The sequence below is a fragment of the Petromyzon marinus genome, chromosome 82 (assembly GCF_048934315.1).
Source record: "Petromyzon marinus isolate PM22_M1 ecotype Great Lakes invasive population chromosome 82, UKy_Petmar_22M1.pri1.0, whole genome shotgun sequence".
NCBI classification, from domain to species: domain Eukaryota; kingdom Metazoa; phylum Chordata; class Hyperoartia; order Petromyzontiformes; family Petromyzontidae; genus Petromyzon; species Petromyzon marinus.
Window position 1 is genome coordinate 4,727,384 of NC_133747.1, and position 23,267 is coordinate 4,750,650.

General features: G+C 50.1%; 1 protein-coding gene across 1 annotated transcript in view; it reads left to right on the forward strand.

The window, feature by feature from the left end:
• Positions 1-14,580: 14,580 nt before the first annotated feature.
• LOC116938431 (uncharacterized) overlaps positions 14,581-23,267 on the forward strand; it is a 37,477-nt gene continuing 28,790 nt past the window's right edge. Inside the window, exons 1-2 of the mRNA XM_076057382.1 lie at positions 14,581-15,191; positions 18,423-18,585. Coding sequence (XP_075913497.1) covers positions 18,428-18,585 — 158 coding nt within the window. The 5' untranslated portion in view covers positions 14,581-15,191; positions 18,423-18,427. The remainder of the gene's footprint in view (positions 15,192-18,422; positions 18,586-23,267) is intronic.

Genomic DNA, 23,267 nt, shown 5'->3' on the forward strand with positions numbered 1-23,267 from the left:
CTCTGTGTGGTCTCTGTGTGGGTCTCTGTGTGAGTCTCTGTGTGGGTCTCTGTGGGTCTCTGTGTGGGTCTCTGTGTGGGTCTCTGTGGGTCTCTGTTTGGGTCTCTGTGTGGGTCTCTATGTGGGTCTCTATGGGTCTCTGTGTGGGTCTATGTAGGTCTCTGTGGGTGTCTGTGGGTCTCTCTGTGAGTCTGTGTGGGTCTCTGTGTGGGTCTCTGTGTGGGTCTGTGTGGGTCTCTGTGTGGGTCTCTGTGTGGGTCTCTGTGGGTCTCTGTGTGGGTCTCTGTGGGTCTCTGTGTGGGTCTCTGTGGGTCTCTGTGTGGGTCTCTATGGGTCTCTGTGTGGGTCTCTGTGGGTCTCTGTGTGGGTCTCTGTGGGTCTCTGTGTGGGTCTCTGTGGGTCTCTGTGTGGGTCTCTGTGTGGGTCTCTGTGGGTCTCTGTGTGGTCTCTGTGTGTCTCTGTGGGTGTCTGTGTGAGTCTCTATGGGTCTCTGTGTGGGTCTCTGCGGGTCTCTGTGGGTCTCTGTGTGGGTCTCTGTGAGTCTCTGTGTGGTCGCTGTGGGTCTCTGTGTGGGTCTCTGTGGGGGTCTGTGTGGGTCTCTATGGGTCTCTGTGTGGGTCTCTGTGGGTCTCTGTGTGGGTCTCTATGGGTCTCTGTGTGAGTCTCTGTGTGGGTCTCTGTGTGGGTCTCTGTGGGTCTCTGTGTGGGTCTCTGTGGGTCTCTGTGGGTCTCTGTGTGGGTCTCTGTGAGTCTGTGTGGGTGTCTGTGGGTCTCTCTGTGAGTCTCTGTGGGTCTCTGTGGGTCTCTGTGTGGGTCTCTGTGAGTCTCTGTGTGGGTCTCTATGGGTCTCTGTGTGGGTCTGTGTGGGTCTCTTTGTGGTCTGTGGGTCTCTCTGTGAGTCTGTGTGGGTCTCTTTGTGGTCTCTGTGTGGGTCTCTATTGGTTTCTGTGTGGGTCTGGTCTCTGTGAGTCTCTGTGGGTCTCTGTGTGGGTCTCTGTGTGTCTCTGTGTGGGTTTCTATGGGTCTCTGTGTGGGTCTCTGTGTGGGTCTCTGTGTGGGTCTCTATGGGTTTCTGTGTGGGTCTCTATGGGTCTCTGTGTGGGTCTCTGTGGGTCTCTGTGTGGGTCTGTGTGGGTCTCTGTGGGTCTCTGTGGGTCTCTGTGTGGGTCTCTATGGGTCTCTGTGTGGGTCTATGTAGGTCTCTGTGGGTGTCTGTGGGTCTCTCTGTGAGTCTGTGTGGGTCTCTGTGAGTCTCTGTGTGGTCACTGTGGGTCTCTGTGGGTCTCTGTGTGGGTCTCTATGGGTCTCTGTGTGGGTCTCTGTGAGTCTCTGTGTGAGTCTGTGTGGGTCTCTGTGTGGTCTCTGTGTGGGTCTCTATTGGTCTCTGTGTGGGTCTCTGTGAGTCTCTGTGGGTCTCTGTGGGTCTCTGTGTGGGTCTCTGTGTGGGTCTCTGTGTGGGTCTCTGTGTGTCTCTCTGTGGGTCTCTATGGGTCTCTGTGTGGGTCTCTCTGCGGGTCTCTGTGGGTCTCTGTGGGTGTCTGTGGGTTTCTCTGTGAGTCCGTGTGGGTCTCTGTGTGTCTCTCTGTGGGTCTCTGTGTGGGTCTCTGTGTGGGTCTCTATGGGTCTCTGTGTGGGTCTATGTGAGTCTCTGTGGGTCTCTATGGGTCTCTGTGTGGGTCTCTGTGGGTGTCTGTGGGTCTCTCTGTGAGTCCGTGTGGGTCTCTGTGTGGGTCTCTATGGGTCTCTGTGTGGGTCTATGTGAGTCTCTGTGGGTCTCTATGGGTCTCTGTGTGGGTCTCTGTGGGTCTCTGTGTGGGTCTCTGTGGGTCTCTGTGGGTCTCTGTGGGGGTCTATGTGAGTCTCTGTGCGTCTCTGTGGGTCTCTGTGTGGGTCTCTGTGAGTCCGTGTGGGTCTCTGTGTGGGTCTCTATGGGTCTCTGTGTGGGTCTATGTGAGTCTCTGTGGGTCTCTGTGTGGGTCTATGTGAGTCTCTGTGGGTGTCTGTGGGTCTCTGTGTGGGTCTCTGTGGGTCTCTGTGTGGGTCTCTGTCTGGGTCTGGTCTCTGTGGGTGTCTGTGTGGGTCTCTATGGGTCTCTGTGTGGGTCTATGTGAGTCTCTGTGGGTCTCTGTGTGGGTCTATGTGAGTCTCTGTGGGTGTCTGTGGGTCTCTGTGTGGGTCTCTGTGGGTCTCTGTGTGGGTCTCTGTCTGGGTCTGGTCTCTGTGGGTCTCTGTGTGGGTCTCTGTCTGGGTCTGGTCTCTCTGTGAGTCTGTGTGGGTCTCTTTGTGGTCTGTGTGTGGGTCTCTATTGGTTTCTGTGTGGGTCTGGTCTCTGTGGGTCTCTGTGGGTCTCTATGGGTCTCTGTGTGGGTCTCTGTGTGGTCACTGTGGGTCTCTGTGTGGGTCTCTATGGGTCTCTGTGTGGGTCTCTGTGAGTCTCTGTGGGTCTCTGTGGGTCTCTGTGTGGGTCTCTATGGGTCTCTGTGTGGGTCTCTGTGGGTCTCTGTGGGTCTCTGTGTGGGTCTCTCTGGGTGTCTGTGTGGGTCTCTATGGGTGTCTGTGGGTGTCTGTGTGGGTCTCTGTGTAGGTGTGTATGGGTCTCTGTGTGGGTCTCTATGGGTCTCTGTGTGTCTGTGTGGGTCTCTGTGGGTCTCTAAGGGTCTCTATGGGTCTCTGTGTGGGTCTCTGTGGGTGTCTCGATGGGTCTCTATGGGTCTCTGTGTGTCTGTGTGGGTCTCTATGTGGGTGTCTGTGGGTCTCTGTGTGGGTCTCTATGGGTCTCTGTGTGTCTGTGTGAGTCTGTAAGGGTCTCTATGGGTCTCTATGGGTCTCTGTGTGTCTCTGTGTGGGTCTCTATGGGTGTCTGTGGGTCTCTGTGTGGGTCTCTATGGGTCTCTGTGTGTCTGTGTGGGTCTCTATGGGTGTCTGTGGGTCTCTGTGTGGGTCTCTGTGGGTCTCTATGGGTGTCTGTGGGTCTCTGTGTGGGTCTCTGTGGGTCTCTGTGGGTCTCTGTGTGGGTCTCTATGGGTCTCTGTGTGGGTCTCTGTGTGGGTCTCTATGGGTCTCTGTGTGGGTCTCTATGGGTCTCTGTGTGGGTCTCTATGGGTCTCTGTGTCTGTGTGTGGGTCTCTAAGGGTGTCTCTATGGGTCTCTGTGTGGGTCTCTATGGGTCTCTGTGTGGATCTCTAAGGGTGTCTCTATGGGTGTCTGTGTGGGTCTCTATGGGTGTCTCTGTGGGTGTCTGTGTGGGTCTCTGTGTGGGTCTCTGTGGGTCTCTAAGGGTCTCTATGGGTGTCTCTATGGGTGTCTGTGGGTCTCTGTGTGGGTCTCTATGGGTCTCTCTATGGGTCTCTGTGTGTCTGTGTGGGTCTCTATGGGTGTCTCTGTGGGTGTCTGTGTGGGTCTCTATGGGTCTCTGTGTGGGTCTCTGTGTGGGTCTCTGTGGGTCTCTGTGTGTCTGTGTGGGTCTCTATGGGTCTCTGTGTGTCTGTGTGGGTCTCTATGGGTGTCTGTGGGTCTCTGTGTGGGTCTCTATGGGTGTCTGTGGGTCTCTGTGTGGGTCTCTATGGGTCTCTAAGTCGTGTAAGCGATAGCTAGGCTTGTAACTACTACTGTATGTTGACACGCACTGTAACAACATCCAGACCACCAAACTATATCTGAGTATTGTAAACCTCAAGATATGAATACCGCGTGTGTGAGTGAGTGTGTGTTAGTGTGTGTGTGAGTGTGTGTGTGATTGAGTGTGTGTGTGTATGTGAGTGTGTGAGTTAGGGTGTGTGTGTGAGTGTGTGTGTGTCTGTGAGTTAGTATGTGAGTGTGTGAGTGAGTGTGTGTTAGTGTGTGTGTGTCTGTGAGTTAATGTGTGTGTGTGTGAGTGTGTGTGTGAGTGTTAGTGTGTGTGTGAGAGTGTGTGTTAGTGTGTGTGTGTGAGAGTGTGTCTGTGAGTTAGTGCATGTGTGAGTGTCTGTGAGAGTGAGTGTGAGTTAGTGTGTGTGTGAGTGTGTGTGAGTGTGTGAGTGTGTGTGTGAGTGTGAGTTAGTGTGTGTGTGAGTGTGTGTGAGAGTGTGTGTGTGAGTGTGAGTTAGTGTGTGTGAGTGTGTGTGAGAGTGTGTGAGTGTGTGTGTGTGTGTCTGTGAGTTAGTGCATGTGTGTGAGAGTGTGTGTGTGAGTGTGAGAGTGTGAGTTAGTGTATGAGTGTGTGTGTGTGAGAGTGAGTGAGTGTGAGAGTGTGTGTTAGTGTGTGTGTGAGTGTGTGAGTGAGTGTGAGTGAGTGTGTGAGAGGGTGTGTGTGAGAGTGTGAGAGTTAGGGTGTGTGTGAGTGTGTGTGTGTGAGAGTGTGTGTGTGAGTTGGTGTGTGAGTGTGTGAGTTAGTGTATGAGTGTGTGAGTGTGAGAGTGTGAGTGTGTGTCTGTCAGTGTGTGTGAGTGTATGTGTGAGTGTGTGTGTGAGTTAGTGTATGAGTGTATGTGTGTGAGTGTATGAGTGAGTGTGTGAGTGTGTGTGAGAGTTAGTGTGTGAGAGTGAGTGAGTGTGAGAGTGTGTGTCTGTGAGTTAGTGTGTGTGTGAGTGTGAGAGTGTGTGTGTGTGAGTGTGTGTGTGAGTTAGTGTATGAGTGTGTGTGTGTGAGTGTGTGAGAGTGAGTGAGTTTGAGAGTGTGTGTTAGTGTGTGTGTGAGAGTGTGTGAGAGTGTGTGAGTGTGTGTGTGAGAGTGTGTGTTAGTGTGTGTGTGTGAGTGTATGAGTGAGTGTGTGAGTTAGTGTGTGAGAGATAGTGTGTGAGTGTGTGTGTGTGAGAGTGTGTGTGTGAGTGTGAGTTAGTGTGTGTGAGTGTGTGTAAGAGTGTGTGAGTGTGTGTGTGAGTGTGTGTTGGTGTGTGTGTGTGAGAGTGTGTGTGTGAGTGTGTGTTAGAGTGTGTGTGTGAGTGTGTGTTAGTGTGTGTGTGAGTGTGTGTTAGTGTGTGTGTGTGAGTTAGTGCGTGTGTGTGAGTGTGTGTGTGAGTGTGAGAGTGTGTGTGAGTGTGTGTGTGAGTGTGTGTGTGAGTGTGTGTGAGTGAGAGTGTGTGTATGTGTGTGAGTGTGTGAGTGAGTGTGTGTGTGAGTGTGTGAGTGTGTGTGTGAGTTAGTGTATGAGTGTGTGTGTGTGAGTGTGTGAGAGTGAGTGAGTGTGAGAGTGTGTGTTAGTGTGTGTGTGAGAGTGTGTGAGTGTGTGTTAGTGTGTGTGTGAGAGTGTGAGTGTGTGTGTGTTTGTGAGTTAGTGTATGAGCGAGTGAGTGTGTGAGTGTGTGTGTGAGTGTGTGTGTGAGAGTGTGTGTGTGAGTGTGTGTGAGTGTGTGTCTGTGAGTTAGTGCGTGTGTGAGTGTGTGTTAGTGTCTGTGTGAAAGTGAGTGTGAGTTAGTGTGTGTGAGTGTGTGTGAGTGAGTGTGTGAGAGTGTGTGAGTGAGTGTGTGTGAGTGTGAGAGTGTGTGTGAGAGTGTGTGTGTGTGAGTTAGTGTGTGAGTGAGTGTGTGAGTGTGTGTGAGTGTGTGTGTGAGTTAGTGTGTGAGTGTGTGTGTGAGTGTGTGTGAGAGTGTGTGAGTGTGTGTGTGAGTGTGTGTGAGAGTGTGTGAGTGTGTGTGTGAGAGTGTGTGTGAGAGTGTGTGTTTGAGTGTGTGTTTGAGAGTGTGTGTGTGAGTGAGTGTGTGAGTGTGTGTGACAGTGTGTGTGAGGGTGTGTGTGAGTGAGTGTGTGAGTGGTGAGTGAGTGGTGAGTGGGTGAGTTAGTGAGTGTGTGAGTGAGTGTGTGAGTGAGTGAGTGTGTGAGTGAGTGTGTGAGTGAGTGAGTGTATGAGTGAGTGTATGAGTGAGTACGTGTATGAGTGAGTGTGTGAGTGAGTGTGTGAGTGAGTGAGTGTGTGAGTGAGTGTGTGAGTGAGTGAGTGTATGATTGAGTGTGTGAGTAAGTGAGTGTATGATTGAGAGTATGAGTGAGTGTGTGAGTGAGTGTGTGAGTGAGTGAGTGTGTGAGTGAGTGAGTGTGTGAGTGAGTGTGTGAATGAGTGGGTGAGTGAGTGGGTGAGTGAGTGAGTGGGTGAGGGAGTGGGTGGGTGAGTGAGTGAGTCAGTGGGTGAGTGAGTGAGTGGGTGAGTGAGTGTGTGAGTGAGTGAGTGAGTGGGTGAGTGAGTGGGTGGGTGAGTTGGTGGGTGAGTGGGTGAGTGAGTGAGTGGGTGAGTGAGTGAGTGTGTGAGTGGGTAACTGAGTGAGTGGGTGGGTGAGTGGGTGATTGAGTGAGTGGGTGAGTGGTGAGTGAGTGGGTGAGTGAGAGACCCATAGAGTCACCACACAGAGACCCACAGACTCACCACACAGAGACCCATAGACTCACTACACAGAGACCCATAGACTCACCACACAGAGACCCACAGACCCACCAAACAGAGACCCATAGACTCACTACATAGAGACCCACAGACTCACCACACAGAGACCCATAGACTCACTGCACAGAGACCCACAGACTCACCACACAGAGACCCATATACCCATCACACAGAGACCCATAGACTCACCACACAGAGACACACAGACTCACTACAAAGAGACCCATAGACTCACCACACAGAGACCCACAGACTCACCACACAGAGACCCATAGACTCACCACATAGAGACCCACAGACTCATCACACATAGACTCACAGACTCACCACACAGAGACCCACAGACTCACTACACAGAGACCCATATACTCACCACACAGAGACCCACATACTCACCACACAGAGACCCATAGACTCACCACATAGAGACCCATAGACTCACCACACAGAGACCCATAGACTCACCACCACACAGAGACCCACAGACTCACCACACAGAGACCCACAGACTCACCACACAGAGACCCACAGACTCACTACACAGAGACCCATGGACTCACCACCACACAGAGACCCACAGACTCACCACACAGACACCCACAGACTCACCACACAGAGACCCACAGACTCATCACACAGAGACCCATAGACTCACCACACAGAGACGACAGACTCACCACACAGAGACCCATAGACTCACTACACAGAGACTCACAGACTCACCACACAGAGACCCATAGACTCACCACACAGAGATCTATAGACTCACCACACAGAGACCCACAGACTCACCACAGAGACCCACAGACTCACCACACAGAGACCCACAGACTCACCACACAGAGACCCATAGACTCACCACAGAGACTCACAGACTCACCACACAGAGACCCACAGACTCACGACACAGAGACCCATAGACTCACCACACAGAGACCCATAGACTCACTCACACAGAGACCCACAGACTCACCACACAGAGACCCACAGACTCACCACACAGAGACCCACAGACTCACCACACAGAGACCCACAGACTCACCACACAGAGACCCACAGACTCACCACACAGAGACCCATAGACTCACCACACAGAGACGCACAGACTCACCACACAGAGACCCACAGACTCATCACACAGAGACTCACAGACTCACCACACAGAGACCCACAGACTCACCACACAGAGACCCACAGACTCACCACACAGAGACCCACAGACTCACCACACAGAGACCCATAGACTCACCACACAGAGACGCACAGACTCACCACGCAGAGACCCATAGACTCACTACACAGAGACTCACAGAATCACCACACAAAGACCCACAGACTCACCACACAGAGACACATAGACTCACCACACAGAGACTCATAGACTCACCACACAGAGACCCACACACTCACCACACAGAGACCCATAGACTGACTACACAGAGACCCATAGACTCACCACACAGAGACCCACAGACTCACCTCACAGAGACTCACAGATTCACCACACAGACACCCACAGACTCACCACACAGAGACCCACAGACTCACCACACAGAGACCCACAGACTCACCACACAGAGACCCACAGACTCACCACACAGAGATCCATAGACTCACCACACAGAGACCCACAGACTCACCACACAGAGACCCATAGACTCATCACTCAGAGACTCATAGACTCACTACACAGAGACCCACAGACTTATCACACAGAGACCCATAGACTCACCACACAGAGACTCACAGAATCACCACACAGAGACTCACAGACTCACACAGAGACCCACAGACTCACTACACAGAGACTCACATACTCACCACACAGAGCCCCATAGACTCACCACACAGAGACCCACATACTAACCACAGAGACCCATAGATTCACCACACAGAGACTCACAGAATCACCACACAGAGACCCACATACTCACCACAGAGACCCATAGACTCACCACACAGAGACCCATAGACTCACCACAAAGAGACTCACAGAATCACCACCACACAGAGACCCACAGACTCACCACACAGAGACCCATAGACTCACTACACAGAGACCCATAGACTCATCACACAGAGACTCACAGACTCACACAGAGACCCACAGACTCACTACACAGAGACTCACATACTTCCCACACAGAGACCCACAGAGTCACCACACAGAGACCCATAGACTCACCACACAGAGACCCACAGACTCACCACACCGAGACCCATAGACTCACCACACAGAGACCCACAGACTCACCACACAGAGACCCACATACTAACCACAGAGACCCATAGACTCACCACACAGAGACCCGCAGACTCACCACACAGTGACTCACAGAATCACCACACAGAGACCCACAGACTCACCACAGAGACCCACAGACTCACACAGAGACCCACAGACTCACCACACAGAGACCCATAGACTCATCACACAGAGACTCACAGACTCACACAGAGACCCACAGAATCACCACACAGAGACGCACATACTCACCAAACAGAGACCCACAGACTCACCACACAGAGACCCACAGACTCACCACACAGAGACCCACAGACTCACCACACAGAGACCCATAGACTCACCACACAGAGACTCACAGAATCACCACACAGAGACCCACATACTAACAACAGAGACCCATAGACTCACCACACAGAGACCCACAGACTCACCACACAGAGACCCACAGACTCACCGCACGGAGACCCATAGACTCACCACACAGAGACCCACAGACTCACCACACAGAGACCCACAGACTCACCACACAGAGACCCATAGACTCACCATACAGAGACCCACATACTCACCACAGATACCCACAGACTCACCACACAGAGACCCATAGACTCACCACACAGAGACCCACAGACTCACCACAGATACCCACAGACTCACCACACAGAGACTCACAGACTCACCACACAGAGACCCACAGACTCATCACACAGAGACTCACAGACTCACCACACAGAGACCCACAGACTCACTACACAGAGACTCACAGAATCACCACACAGAGACCCATAGACTCACCACACAGATACCCACAGACTCACTACACAGACACCCACAGAATCACCACCACACAGAGACCCATAGACTCATCACACAGAGACTCACAGAATCACCATCACATAGAGACCCATGGAGCCCGGTTCGATATCAAAGCTGGGCTGTCCGCAACAAATCTGACCACGAAATCATGGTTCACCAATCTCGCGTGTGTGTGTGTGATTGTGTGTGTGTGTATGTGTGTATGTGTGTGTGTGTTTGAGTGTGTATGTAACTGTGTATATGTCTGTGTGTGTGTGTTTGTGTGTGTGTATATGTGTGTATGTGTGTGTGTATGTGTGTATGTAACTGTGTATATGTCTGTGTGTATGTCTCTGTGTGTGTATATTTGTGTCTGTGTATGTGTATGGGGGAGCGGTAGTGTAGTAGTGGTTAGCGCTACGCTGCGCTATGAACCTGGCGACCCGGGTTCGATTCCCGCTCACGGCCAACACCAGTGACGATTATCTGAACCGGTCCCGGGCCTCCCCTAGGTCGACTCAGCCACAAATGAGTACCTGGTGCGATGTGTAAACATCGCCACTGGGGAGACAAAGGCGGTCCGGCGTGGTGCTGGCCACCCACCCCCTCGTGTACCGTTCCGGCCTTCATAGGTGCTCGCTAACAGCACTTGCCCCTACAGTCTGTTAAGGCTATACGGGGGATCTTTGTCTTTGTCTTTGTGTGTGTATGTGTGTGTATGTGTGTGTATGTGTGTGTATGTGTGGGTGTGTTTGAGTGTGTATGTAACTGTGTATATGTCTGTGTGTGTGTTTGTGTGTGTTTGTGTGTGTGTATATGTGTGTATGTGTGTGTATGTGTGTATGTAACTGTGTATATGTCTGTGTGTATGTCTCTGTGTGTGTGTTTGTGTGTGTATGTGTGTGTGTGTGTGATTGTGTGTGTATGTTTGTGTGTGTGTGTATGTGTGTGTGTATGTGTGTGTGTATGTGTGTGTGTATGTGTGTGTGTATGGGTGTGTGATTGTGTGTTTGTGTGTGTGTGTGTTTGTTTGTATGTGTGTGTGTCATTGTGTGTAAAACAACCCACGACCTCCTCGCGGTGCCGGACGGGCAACTCTGTCGTGGACAATGCTGTGGGGGGAGATCCAATTTTGATTGCCTCCTCCCCTCATGGCGTCTGTGACCACCACAGGGGCTAAACGGGGGCTCTGGACGGGTGCGAGGGGCTGGTAACCCCTCCACCTTCAATTAATTACCACTAAACCACGAGTTAAACTGAATTATGTAACTAATAAGCTTGTGCCGGAGGCCCCGGGGGGCCAGGCGTCTATGACGTCTCCTGGCCAAACCCCAATTGGCGGAGCCAGGAGATTGAATCTCTAGCCTCGGGGCTCCTCCAGAAACAACGAAAAGCCACTACGGGTGGCCACGTGGAATGTTCGAACGCTCACTGCGGAGGAGAGGCTGCCACTCCTCTGTCAGGAGCTGGACCGGTACCGTCTGGATCTCTGCGGCATTCAGGAGGTCCGGTGGACCGGCTCTGGCTCCTGCCACCATGAGGGGTGGACAGTCCTCTACTCGGGGCAGCAGACGGCCAAACAACAGGGTGTGGCTCTTCTTCTGAACAAAAGAATGAAGGGGGCGTGGGAGCGTGGCGGTGAGGTGTGGGAAGCTGTAAGCCCCAGGTTACTTTGGGCTCGCCTTCCCATCAACCAGAGGCGAGGAGTGGTGGTCGTGGTTACTTATGCCCCCACCGAAGACGAACATCCGTGGAGGGATGCAGGCAAAGCCGATGAGTCAGATGCCTTCTATGACCTCCTGTCACAGGTGCTGGCTAAAGTGGCCCCTCGGGATAGAGTCATCATGTTGGGTGATTTTAATGCCCGAGTTGGTCATGATGCTGGCACCTGGTCTGGAGTGATTTGAAGTTGGCCAGATCAGCTCAATAACAACGGTAGGAGGCTGCTAGATTTTTGTGCAGCCCATGGGCTTGTAATTACCAACACGCTGTTCCGGCATCGGCGCATCCACACAACATCATGGATGCATGCCGGGTCCAAGCAAGAACATCTGCTGGACTACATAGTGACGGACCAGCGAATGCGAGCCCATGTCCTTGACACCAGGACCTACCATGAAGCTGATCTGTCCCTCTGGCCATCGACTTGTCATCTTTAAAATGCACCTGCCATTCTTCCACTCCGGTGGTGGGTGTACACCCAGGACCCCATTCAAACCTAAGGTGGCCTGGTCTCAGCTAGCTGATGAAAGTTGCAAGCGAGAATTTCATCATCGCTTGCGGCTGGGATTGGCATCGTCCCCGACTCCTCCTGATGTCGAGGGTAAATGGGCGAGGTATAGGACTGTGACTCAGGCAGCTGCAATGGCTGCTTTGGGTACGCAGTCCAGACCTCCCCAGACACCCTGGATGACAGAGGAGTTGTTCACGATGGCTGAGAAAAAGCGACAGGCCCACTGTTATCGGCTACAGAATCCCACGTCAGAGAATGAGGAGGCTTACCGCAGCCTTCGTTCGGAGGTTCGGAGAGCCGTGAGGCGCTGCAAGGATGGGTGGTGGTCGCGGGTTGCTGAGGAGATGGAGTCTGCCTCAGTGGCCCGTGATCACAAATCTCTATTTAACTCCATCAAAAAAGTAACCTGCAGCGCCACACCTATTACCATCATTCGGGGGGAAAACGGTGATCCAATCTCCGACCCCCAGGAACAGGTTTGCAGATTTGCTGAGCATTTCTGTGAGGTCCTGGGGGAGGGGAAATCTCTCAGCCAGGAAAACATCGTGGCACAAAGTGGAGATGACCCTGCTGTGGCTGCAGTGCCTCAAATATTGGAAGTCACCCCCTGTGAGTGGCTGGCTGAGGTGCCATCCGTTGAGGAAGTACTGAAGGCGATCCGGAGTCTGAGACCAGGAAAGGCAGCGGGCAGAGATGATCTCCCAAGCGAAATGCTGAGGGAGGGTGGCGTTTGTGCACAGACTGCCCTATATGATATCATAACAACAGTCTGGACCACTGGACGGGTTCCGCAGGATTGGAAGGATGCCCTGGTGGTCCCCCTCTTTAAGAAGGGGGACCGCACAGACTGTAACAACTACAGGGGCATCTCACTCCTCCGTGTGCCGGGAAAGGTCCTGGCAAGGATTATTCAACATCGCCTTGCCAGGCACGCTGAGGAGAGGCTTGCGGAGCCCCAATGCGGTTTCAGGAAAGGGCGGTCCTGCACAGATGCCATATTTTCTGTCCGTCTGCTACAGCAGAGGTGTAGGAAATTCCAACAAGACCTACATCTCTGCTTCATTGACGTGGTCAAGGCCTATGATACCATCAGTAGGCCTGGGCTCTGGGTTGTTCTTCGTGCTTTTGGAGTACCTGACCCTCTGCTGACGATCATTAAGGAAGTTCATGATGGTGAGCGGGCCCGGGTAAAACTACGTGGCCGGGAATCAGAGCCATTCCCTGTTAACCTTGGGGTGCGACAGGGATGTCCTCTGGCTCCCACATTATTTAACATCTATTTCGACCACGTAGTTCGTGAAGCCTTCAATAGCTGTACCGGAGGAATCTCCATATGGTACAGATATAATGGGAGGCTAATCGATGCCCGGGTGCGGTCACGGGATGGCTCCCTATTGCTCAACCACGTTATGTATGCTGATGATTTGGTAATAGCTGCTCATTCAGAGGAGGAGTTGGAGACGCTGCTTCTGAGACTGGAGCGTGCCACTAAGAGATGGGGCCTTACCATCAGCCCCACCAAAACTAAGTACCTGCCTGGGTATTTTGTACCATCGGACACTCCACCCCCACAACTCCCAATCGGTGATGGGGCAGTTGTGGAGAGAGTGGAGAGTTTCCCATACCTGGGCAGTATGCTTATGACCGGCTCCAGTTTAACAGCAGAGGTCTCACTCCGAATCAGTCGAGCGGCAATATCTTTTCATCGGTTGTGTAACACTGTGTGGAAGCTACCTGGTCTGTCGCTCCGCACTAAGCTTCAGGTCTTCTCGGCCATGGTCATTCCCTCCCTTCTCTATGCTTGCGAAACGTGGACCCCCCTAATGGAACATCTTCGCCGGTTAGAAACATTTAGGCTGGCCTGCCTACGATCCATCCTGGGTTTAACCAGACTGGATTGTGTGAGGAGCTCACAAATCCTTGAAAGATCTGGGCAAGGTCCCATCGGTGAGCGCCTCCGGCGGGCAAGGCTGCGATGGCTGGGTCATGTAGCCCGCATGCCCAGCCACCGCATGCCGAAACAGCTTTTGTTCGGCCGGATCGAGGGGGCTAAACGGGTGCGGCACGGGCTAGAGAAGAGATGGAGTGATGTGGTACAGGAGGACGTGGAGTTGAGTGGACTTGCCGATGACTGGTACCAGCGGTGTCAAGATCGGCCTCTGTGGAGGAGGCTCGTGAAGGACACTACTGGGTAGTTGGAGGCAGTCGCCCTCCAACAACAACGGAGGGCGGAGGAGCGACGCTCACAACAACGAGCGGAGCGCCGGGTGGCTAAAGCACAGCAGGTTGGCACAGTAGGGGGCACAGGTGGTGCATCAGCCAGTCATCTCAGTCAGTCGACCCGTGGCACCTGCTGGGTCTGCCCCGTGACCTGCCAGCGAGCGTTCGACACTTCACGTGGCCTCAAGGTGGACATAGCCTGGCACAAGCGTCGTGGTGACGTCACCGCCACTTAGTGGCGAATGGCGGTTGTTGTTGTCTGTGTGTCACTGTGTGTCACTGTGTGTGTATGAGTGTATGGGTGTGTGGGTGTGTGTGTGGGTGTGTGTGTGTCTCTGTGTGTGTGTGTGTCTGTGTGTGTCTGTGAGTGTGTCTGTGAGGTGCTCGCTAACAGCACTTGCCCCTACAGTCTGTTAAGGCTATATGGGGGATCTTTGATCTTTGTCTGTGTGTGTGTGTGTTTGTGTGTGTGTCTGTGTGTGTGTCTCTGTGTGTGTGTGTGTGTCTGTGTGTGTGTCTCTGTGTGTGTGTCTGTGTATGTGTGTGTGTCTCTGTGTGTGTGTCACTGTGTGTGTCTGTGTGTGTGTCACTGTGTGTGTCTGTGTGTGTGTGTCTGTGTGTGTGTCACTGTGTGTGTCTGTGTGTGTGTGTCTGTGTGTTGGGTATTTAAGTCGTTGCCAAATTTGGACAGCGAGGAGAGAGGCGCCACTTGGCCAGCTAACAATAGACACACACACACAGACACACACACAGACACACACACACACACAGACACACACAGACACACACACAGACACACACACAGACACACACACACACAGACACACACAGTTACACACACACACAGTTACACACACACACAGTAACACACACACACACACACAGTTACACACACAGTAACACACACACACAGACACACATACACACAGTGACACACATCCCCTATCCCTCCCGCCCTAATTCCACTCCCTCTCTTTAGCTCTGTCTCTGTGTCTCTCTCTCTGTCTCTCTGTGTCTCTCTCGCTGTGTCTCTCTCGCTGTGTCTCTCTCTGTGTCTCTCTCTCTCTGTCTCTCTCGCTGTGTCTCTCTCGCTGTGTCTCTCTCGCTGTGTCTCTCTCTGTGTCTCTCTCTGTGTCTCTCTCGCTGTGTCTCTCTCTCTCTCTGTGTCTCTCTCTGTCTCCTCTCTCTCTGTCTCCTCTCTGTGTTTCCCTGTCTCTCTCTCTAGTCCTCTCCCTGTTACTATGGCCGGGTCCAGGCGACCCGGCGATCAGAACGCTGCGTTTGATGAAGTGATGCTGATGATGGTGGTGATGGTGATGGACATCTTGAAACATTGATGTAGGTAAGTTATTGGGGATGGTGGTGGAAGTGGAGGTGGTGGTGATGGTGGTGATGGTGGTGGTGATGGTGCTGGTGGTGCTGGTGGTGGTGATGGTGGTGATGGTGCTGGTGGTGGTGATGGTGGTGCTGGTGGTGCTGGTGGTGGTGATGGTGCTGGTGGTGGTGGTGCTGGTGGTGGTGATGGTGCTGGTGGTGGTGGTGATGGTGGTGATGGTGGTGGTGATGGTGCTGGTGGTGATGGTGGTGGTGATGATGGTGGTGGTGATGGTGGTGCTGGTGGTGGTGATGGTGGTGGTGATGGTGCTGGTGGTGCTGGTGGTGGTGATGGTGGTGGTGGTGATGGTGGTGATGGTGGTGGTGATGATGGTGGTGATGGTGATGGTGGTGGTGATGATGGTGATGGTGGTGATGGTGGTGGTGGTGGAAGTGGAGGTGGTAGTGAATGGTGAACATCTGGAAACAATTATGTAAGGATATTGGTCCGGTGGAGTGTGTCTGTGTGTGTGTGTGTGTTTGTCTGTGTGTGTCTATGTGTGTTTGTCTGTGTGTGTGTGTCTGTGTGTGTGTGTCTGTGTGTGTGTGTGTGTGTCTGTGTGTGTGTTTGTCTGTGTGTGTGTGTCTGTGTGTGTGTGTTTGTCTGTGTGTGTCTATGTGTGTTTGTCTGTGTGTGTGTGTGTCTGTGTGTGTGTGTCTGTGTGTGTGTCTGTGTGTGTTTGTCTGTGTGTTTGTCTGTGTGTGTTTGTCTGTGTGTGTGTGTCTGTGTGTGTGTTTGTCTGTGTGTGTCTGTGTGTGTGTGTCTGTGTGTGTCTGCGTGCGTGTGTGTATCTGTGTGTTCGTGTCTGTGTGTGTGTCTGTGTGTCTGTGTGTGTGTCTACACTACACTATACACTACACTATACACTACTACACTACACACTACTACACTATACACTACTACACTATACACTACTACACTATACACTACTACACTATACACTACTACACTACACTATACACTACACTATACACTACTACACTATACACTACTACACTATACAATACTACACTATACACTACTACACTATACACTTCTACACTATACACTACTACACACTACTATACTACACTATACACTACTACTACACTATATACTACTACACTACACACTACTACACTACACTATACACTACTACACTATACTATACACTACTACACTACACTATACAATACACTATACACTACTACACTATACACTACTACACTATACACTACTACACTATACACTACTACACTACACTATACACTACTACAGTGTCTCTGTGTGTTAGTGGCTATGGGTGACTGGGCCTCCCTGGGTAAGGCGCTGGATCTTGTCCACGAACACTACTACACTACACTATACACTACTACACTACACTATACACTACTACACTATACACTACTACACTATACACTACACTATACACTACTACACTATACACTTCTACACTATACACTACTACACTATACACTACTACACTATACACTACTACACTATACACTACTACACTATACACTACTACACTATACACTACTACACTACTACACTACACTATACACTACTACACTATACACTACTACACTACACTATACACTACTACAGTGTCCCTGTGTGTTAGTGGCTATGGGTGACTGGGCCTCTCTGGGCAAGGCGCTGGATCTTGTCCACGAGCACTATACACTACTACACTACACTATACACTACTACACTATACACTACTACACTGCACTATACACTACTACACTATACACTACTACACTATACACTACACTATACACTACTACACTATACACTACTACACTATACACTACACTATACACTACACTATACACTACACTATACACTACACTATACACTACTACACTATACACTACTACACTACACTATACACTACTACACTATACACTACTACACTATGCACTACTACACTATACACTACTACACTATACAATACTACACTATACACTACTACACTATACACTACTACACTATACACTACTACACTATACACTACTACACTATACACTACTACACTATACAATACTACACTATACACTACTACACTATACAATACTACACTATACACTACTACACTATACACTACTACACTATACAATACTACACTATACACTACTACACTATACACTACTACACTATACACTACTACACTATACACTACTACACTATACACTACTACACTATACACTACACTATACACTACTACACTATACACTACTACACTATACACTACTACACTATACACTACACTATACACTACTACACTACACTATACACTACTACACTACACTATACACTACTACACTGAGTGTCTCTGTGTGTTAGTGGCTATGGGTGACTGGGCCTCCCTGGGCAAGGCGCTGGATCTTGTCCACGAACACTCTACACTACACTATACACTACTACACTATACCCTACTACACTATACACTACTACACTATACACTACACTACTACACTATACACTACTACACTACACACTACTACACTACACTATACACTACTACAGTGTCTCTGTGTGTTAGTGGCTATGGGTGACTGGGCCTCTCTGGGCAAGGCGCTGGATCTTGTCCACGAACACTCTACACTACACTATACACTACTACACTACTACACTATACACTACACTATACACTACTACACTATACACTACTACAGTGTCTCTGTGTGTTAGTGGCTATGGGTGACTGGGCCTCCCTGGGCAAGGCGCTGGATCTTGTCCACGAACACTCTACACTACACTATACACTACTACACTACACTATACACTACACTATACACTACTACACTGTACACTACTACACTGTACACTACTATACTATACACTACTACACTACACTATACACTACTACACTATACACTACACTATACACTACTACACTACACTATACACTACTACACTGAGTGTCTCTGTGTGTTAGTGGCTATGGGTGACTGGGCCTCTCTGGGCAAGGCGCTGGATCTTGTCCACGAACACTCTACACTACACTATACACTACTACACTACACTATACACTACTACAGTGTCTCTGTGTGTTAGTGGCTATGGGTGACTGGGCCTCTCTGGGCAAGGCGCTGGATCTTGTCCACGAACACTCCACACTACTACACTACACTATACACTACACTACTACACTATACACTACACTATACACTACTACACTATACACTACTACACTGAGTGTCTGTGTGTTAGTGGCTATGGGTGACTGGGCCTCCCTGGGCAAGGCGCTGGATCTTGTCCACGAACACTCCACCGCTGTCGGCCAAGTTTGGTTGCCACTCCTCTTCGTCTTCCGTGTGCTCATCCTTGGGGCGGCCGCAGAGAGTGTGTGGAGTGACGAGCAGGTGGACTACAGGTTAGTCACTCAGTCAGTCACTTAGTCAGTCAGTCAGTCAGTTAGTTAGTTAGTCACTCAGTCAGTTAGTTAGTCGGTTAGTCAGTTAGTCAGTTAGTCGGTTAGTCAGTCGGTTAGTTAGTCAGTCAGTCAGTTAGTTAGTCAGTTAGTCAGTCAGTCAGTCAGTTAGTAGGTTAGTCAGTCGGTTAGTTAGTCAGTCAGTCAGTCGCCTAGTCAGTTAGTAGGTTAGTCAGTTAGTTAGTTAGTTAGTCAGTTAGTTAGTCATTCAGTCGCCTAGTCAGTCAGTTAGTCAGTTAGTCAGTCAGTCAGTCAGTCGCCTAGTCAGTTAGTAGGTTAGTTAGTCAGTCAGCCAGTTAGTCAGTTAGTTAGTCAGTCAGTCAGTCTTTTAGTCAGTTAGTCAGTTAGTCAGTTAGTCAGTTAGTTAGTCAGTCAGTCGCCTAGTCAGTTAGTTAGTCACTCAGTCAGTCGCCTAGTCAGTTAGTTAGTCAGTTAGTTAGTTAGTTAGTCAGTTAGTTAGTCAGTCAGTCAGTCGCCTAGTCAGTTAGTCAGTTAGTCAGTCAGTCAGTCGCCTAGTCAGTCAGTCAGTTAGTCAGTCAGTCGGTTGGTTAGTTAGTCAGTCAGTCGGTTAGTGAGCCAGTCAGTCGCCTAGTCAGTTAGTAGGTTAGTCAGTCAGTCAGTTAGTCTGTCAGTCGGTTAGTTAGTTAGTTAGTCAGTCAGTCGGTTAGTGAGTCAGTCAGTCGCCTAGTCAGTTAGTAGGTTAGTCAGTCAGTCAGTTAGTCAGTCAGTCAGTCAGTCGCCTAGTCAGTCAGTCAGTCAGGTGGTTAGTCAGTCAGTTAGTCGGTTAGTGAGTCAGTCAGTCGCCTAGTCAGTTAGTAGGTTAGTCAGTCAGTCAGTTAGTCAGTTAGTCAGTCAGTCGCCTAGTCAGTTAGTTAGTCAGTCGGTTAGTCAGTCAGTCAGTCCGTCAGTCGGTTAGTGAGTCAGTCAGTCGCCTAGTCAGTTAGTAGGTTAGTCAGTCAGTCGGGTAGTAGGTTAGTCAGTCAGTCGGTTAGTCAGTTAGTCAGTTAGTCGGTTAGTCAGTCAGTCAGTCGCCTAGTCAGTCAGTCGGTTAGTTAGTCAGTCAGTCAGTTAGTCAGTTAGTAAGTCAGTCAGTCAGTCGCCTAGTCAGTTAGTAGGTTAGTCAGTCAGTCAGTTAGTTACTCAGTCAGTCAGTCAGTTAGTTAGTTAGTCAGTCAGTCGCCTAGTCAGTTAGTCAGTTGCCTAGTCAGTCAGTCGGTCAGTCAGTCACTTAGTGAGTCAGTCACTTAGTGAGTCACTCAGTCGCCTAGTCAGTTAGTAGGTTAGTCAGTTAGTTAGTCAGTCAGTCAGTCGGTTAGTCAGTCAGTCAGTCGCCTAGTCAGTCAGTCGGTCAGTCAGTCACTTAGTGAGTCAGTCACTTAGTGAGTCAGTCAGTCGCCTAGTCAGTTAGTCAGTCAGTCAGGTGGTTAGTCAGTCAATCGCCTAGTCAGTCGCCTAGTCAGTCAGTCAGTCTCCTAGTCAGTCACTTAGTGAGTCAGTAGGTTAGTCAGTCAGTCAGTCGGTTAGTCAGTCAGTCAGTTAGTCAGTCAGTCTCCTAGTCAGTCGCCAAGTCAGTCAGTCAGTCACTTAGTGAATCAGTCAGTCAGTCGGTTAGTCAGTAGGTTAGTCAGTATGTTAGTCAGTCGCTTAGTCAGTCAGTCAGTCGGTTAGTCAGTCAGTCACTTAGTCAGTCAGTCAGTAGGTTAGTCAGTCGGTTAGTCAGTCAGTCAGTTTGTCAGTCAGTAGGTTAGTCAGTAGTTTAGTCAGTCACTCAGTTAGTCAATCGCTTAGTCAGGCAGTCACTTAGTCAGTCGTCTAGTCAGTCGGTCGGTTAGTCAGTAGGTTAGTCGCTTAGTCACTCACTTGGTTAGTCAGTTGCTTAGTCTGTCAGTCAGTCGCTTAGTCAGTAGGTTAGTCAGTCGCTTCGTCAGTCAGTCGCTTAGTCAGTCAGTAGGTTAGTCAGTCGCTTCATCAGTCAGTTGCTTCGTCAGTCAGTAGGTTAGTCAGTCGCTTCGTCAGTCAGTCGCTTAGTCAGTCAGTAGGTTAGTCAATCAGTCGTTTAGTCAGTCAGTTAGTCAGTCAGTCTCCTAGTCAGTCGCCAAGTCAGTCAGTCAGTCAGTCACTTAGTGAGTCAGTCAGTCAGTCGGTTAGTCAGTAGGTTAGTCAGTCAGTTGCCTAGTCAGTCACTTAGTGAGTCAGTCAGTCAGTTAGTCAGTCAGTCAGTCGGTTAGTCAGTCAGTCAGTCGGTTAGTCAGTCAGTCGGTTAGTAGGTTAGTCAGTCAGTCGGTTAGTCAGTCACTTAGTGAGTCAGTCAGTTAGTCAGTCACTTAGTGAGTCTTAGTCAGTTAGTCAGTCAGTAGGTTAGTCAGTCGCTTAGTCAGTCAGTTATTCAGTCGCTTAGTCAGTCAGTTAGTCAGTCAGTCGGTAGGTTAGTCAGTCGGTTAGTCAGTCAGTTAGTCAGTCAGTCGGTTGGTTACTTAGTCAGTTAGTCAGTCAGTAGGTTGGTCAGTCGCTTAGTCAGTCAGTCACTTAGTGAGTCAGTCAGTCAGTTAGTCAGTCACTTAGTGAGTCTTAGTCAGTTAGTCAGTCAGTAGGTTAGTCAGTAGGTTAGTCAGTCGCTTAGTCAGTCAGTCGGTAGGTTAGTCAGTCGGTTAGTCAGTCAGTTAGTCAGTCAGTCGGTCGGTTACTCAGTCAGTTGGTTAGTCAGTAGGTTAGTCAGTATGTTAGTCAGTCGCTTAGTCAGTCAGTCAGTCGGTTAGTCAGTCGGTTAGTCAGTCAGTCACTTAGTCAGTCAGTCAGTAGGTTAGTCAGTCGGTTAGTCAGTCAGTCAGTTAGTCAGTCAGTAGGTTAGTCAGTAGTTTAGTCAGTCAGTCAGTTAGTCAATCGCTTAGTCAGGCAGTCACTTAGTCAGTCGTCTAGTCAGTCGGTCAGTTAGTCAGTAGGTTAGTCGCTTAGTCAGTCACTTGGTTAGTCAGTTGCTTAGTCTGTCAGTCAGTCGCTTAGTCAGTAGGTTAGTCAGTCGCTTCGTCAGTCAGTCGCTTAGTCAGTCAGTAGGTTAGTCAGTCGCTTCGTCAGTCAGTCGCTTAGTCAGTCAGTAGGTTAGTCAGTCGCTTCGTCAGTCAGTCGCTTAGTCAGTCAGTAGGTTAGTCAATCAGTCGTTTAGTCAGTCGGTTAGTCAGTCAGTCGGTCGGTTACTCAGTCAGTCGGTTAGTCAGTAGGTTACTCAGTCGCTTATTCAGTCAGTCAGTCGGTTAGTCAGTAGGTTAGTCAGTAGCTTAGTCAGTCAGTCAATAAGTAGGTTCGTCAGTCGGTTAGTCAGTCAGTCGCTTAGTCAGTCAGTCAGTAGGTTAGACAGTCGGTTAGTCAGTCAGTCAGTCAGTCAGTTAGTCAGTCAGTAGGTTAGTCAGTAGGTTAGTCAGCCAGTCAGTTAGTCAATCGCTTAGTCAGTCAGTCACTTAGTCAGTCGGCTAGTCAGTCGGTCGGTTAGTCAGTCGGTTAGTCGCTTAGTCAGTTGCTTGGTTAGTCAGTTGTTTAGTCAGTCGCTTAGTAAGTAGGTTAGTCAGTCGTTTAGTCAGTCAGTCGCTTAGTCAGTCAGTAGGTTAGTCAGTCGGTTAGTCAGTCAGTCGGTTAGTCAGTCGCTTAGTCAGTCACTCGGTCGGTTACTCAGTCAGTCAGTCGCTTAGTAAGTAGGTTAGTCAGTCGCTTAGTCAGTCAGTCATTCGCTTAGTCAGTCAGTCAGTAGGTTAGTCAGTCAGTCGATTAGTCAGTCGCTTAGTCAGTCAGTCTGTCAGTCGCTTATTTATTCGCTTAGTCAGTCAGTCAGTAGGTTAGTCAGTCGCTTAGTCGATTAGTCAGTCACTTAGTCAGTCGCTTAGTCAGTCAGTTAGTCTGTTAGTCAGTTGATTAGTCAGTCACTTAGTCAGTCGCTTAGTCAGTCAGTCGGTTAGTCATTCGGTTATTCAGTTAGGCAGTCAGTCAGTCGCTTAGTCAGTCGGTTAGTCAGTCGCTTAGTTAGTCGCTTAGTCAGTCAGTTAGTCAGTCGCTTAGTCAGTAGGTTAGTCAGTCGCTTAGTCAGTCGGTTAATCAGTTGCTTGGTCAGTCGCTTAGTCAGTCGCTTAGTCAGTCAGTCGCTTAGTCAGTCGTTTAGTCAGTAGGTTAGTCAGTCGCTTAGTCAGTCGGCTAGTCAGTCGCTCAGTCAGTCAGTCGGTTAGTCAGTCGTTTAGTCAGTAGGTTAGTCAGTCGCTTAGTTAGTTGGTTAGTCAGTCGGTTAGTCAGTCAGTCGCTTAGTCAGTCACTTAGTCAGTCGCTTAGTCGGTTAGTCAGTTGCTTAGTCAGTCAGTCGGTTAGTCAGTCGTTTAGTCAGTAGGTTAGTCAGTCTCTGTGTCTCTGTGTGTCTCTGTGTCTCTACCTGTGTCTCTGTGTCTCTGTGTGTGTCTACCTTTGTCTCTGTGTGTCTCTACCTGTGTCTGTGTGTGTCTCTGTGTCTCTCTACCTGTGTCTGTGTGTGTCTGTGTGTGTCTGTGTGTCTCTACCTGTGTCTCTGTGTGTCTCTGTGTGTCTCTGTGTCTCTCCACCTGTGTCTGTGTGTGTCTGTGTGTCTACCTGTGTCTCTGTGTGTCTGTGTGTGT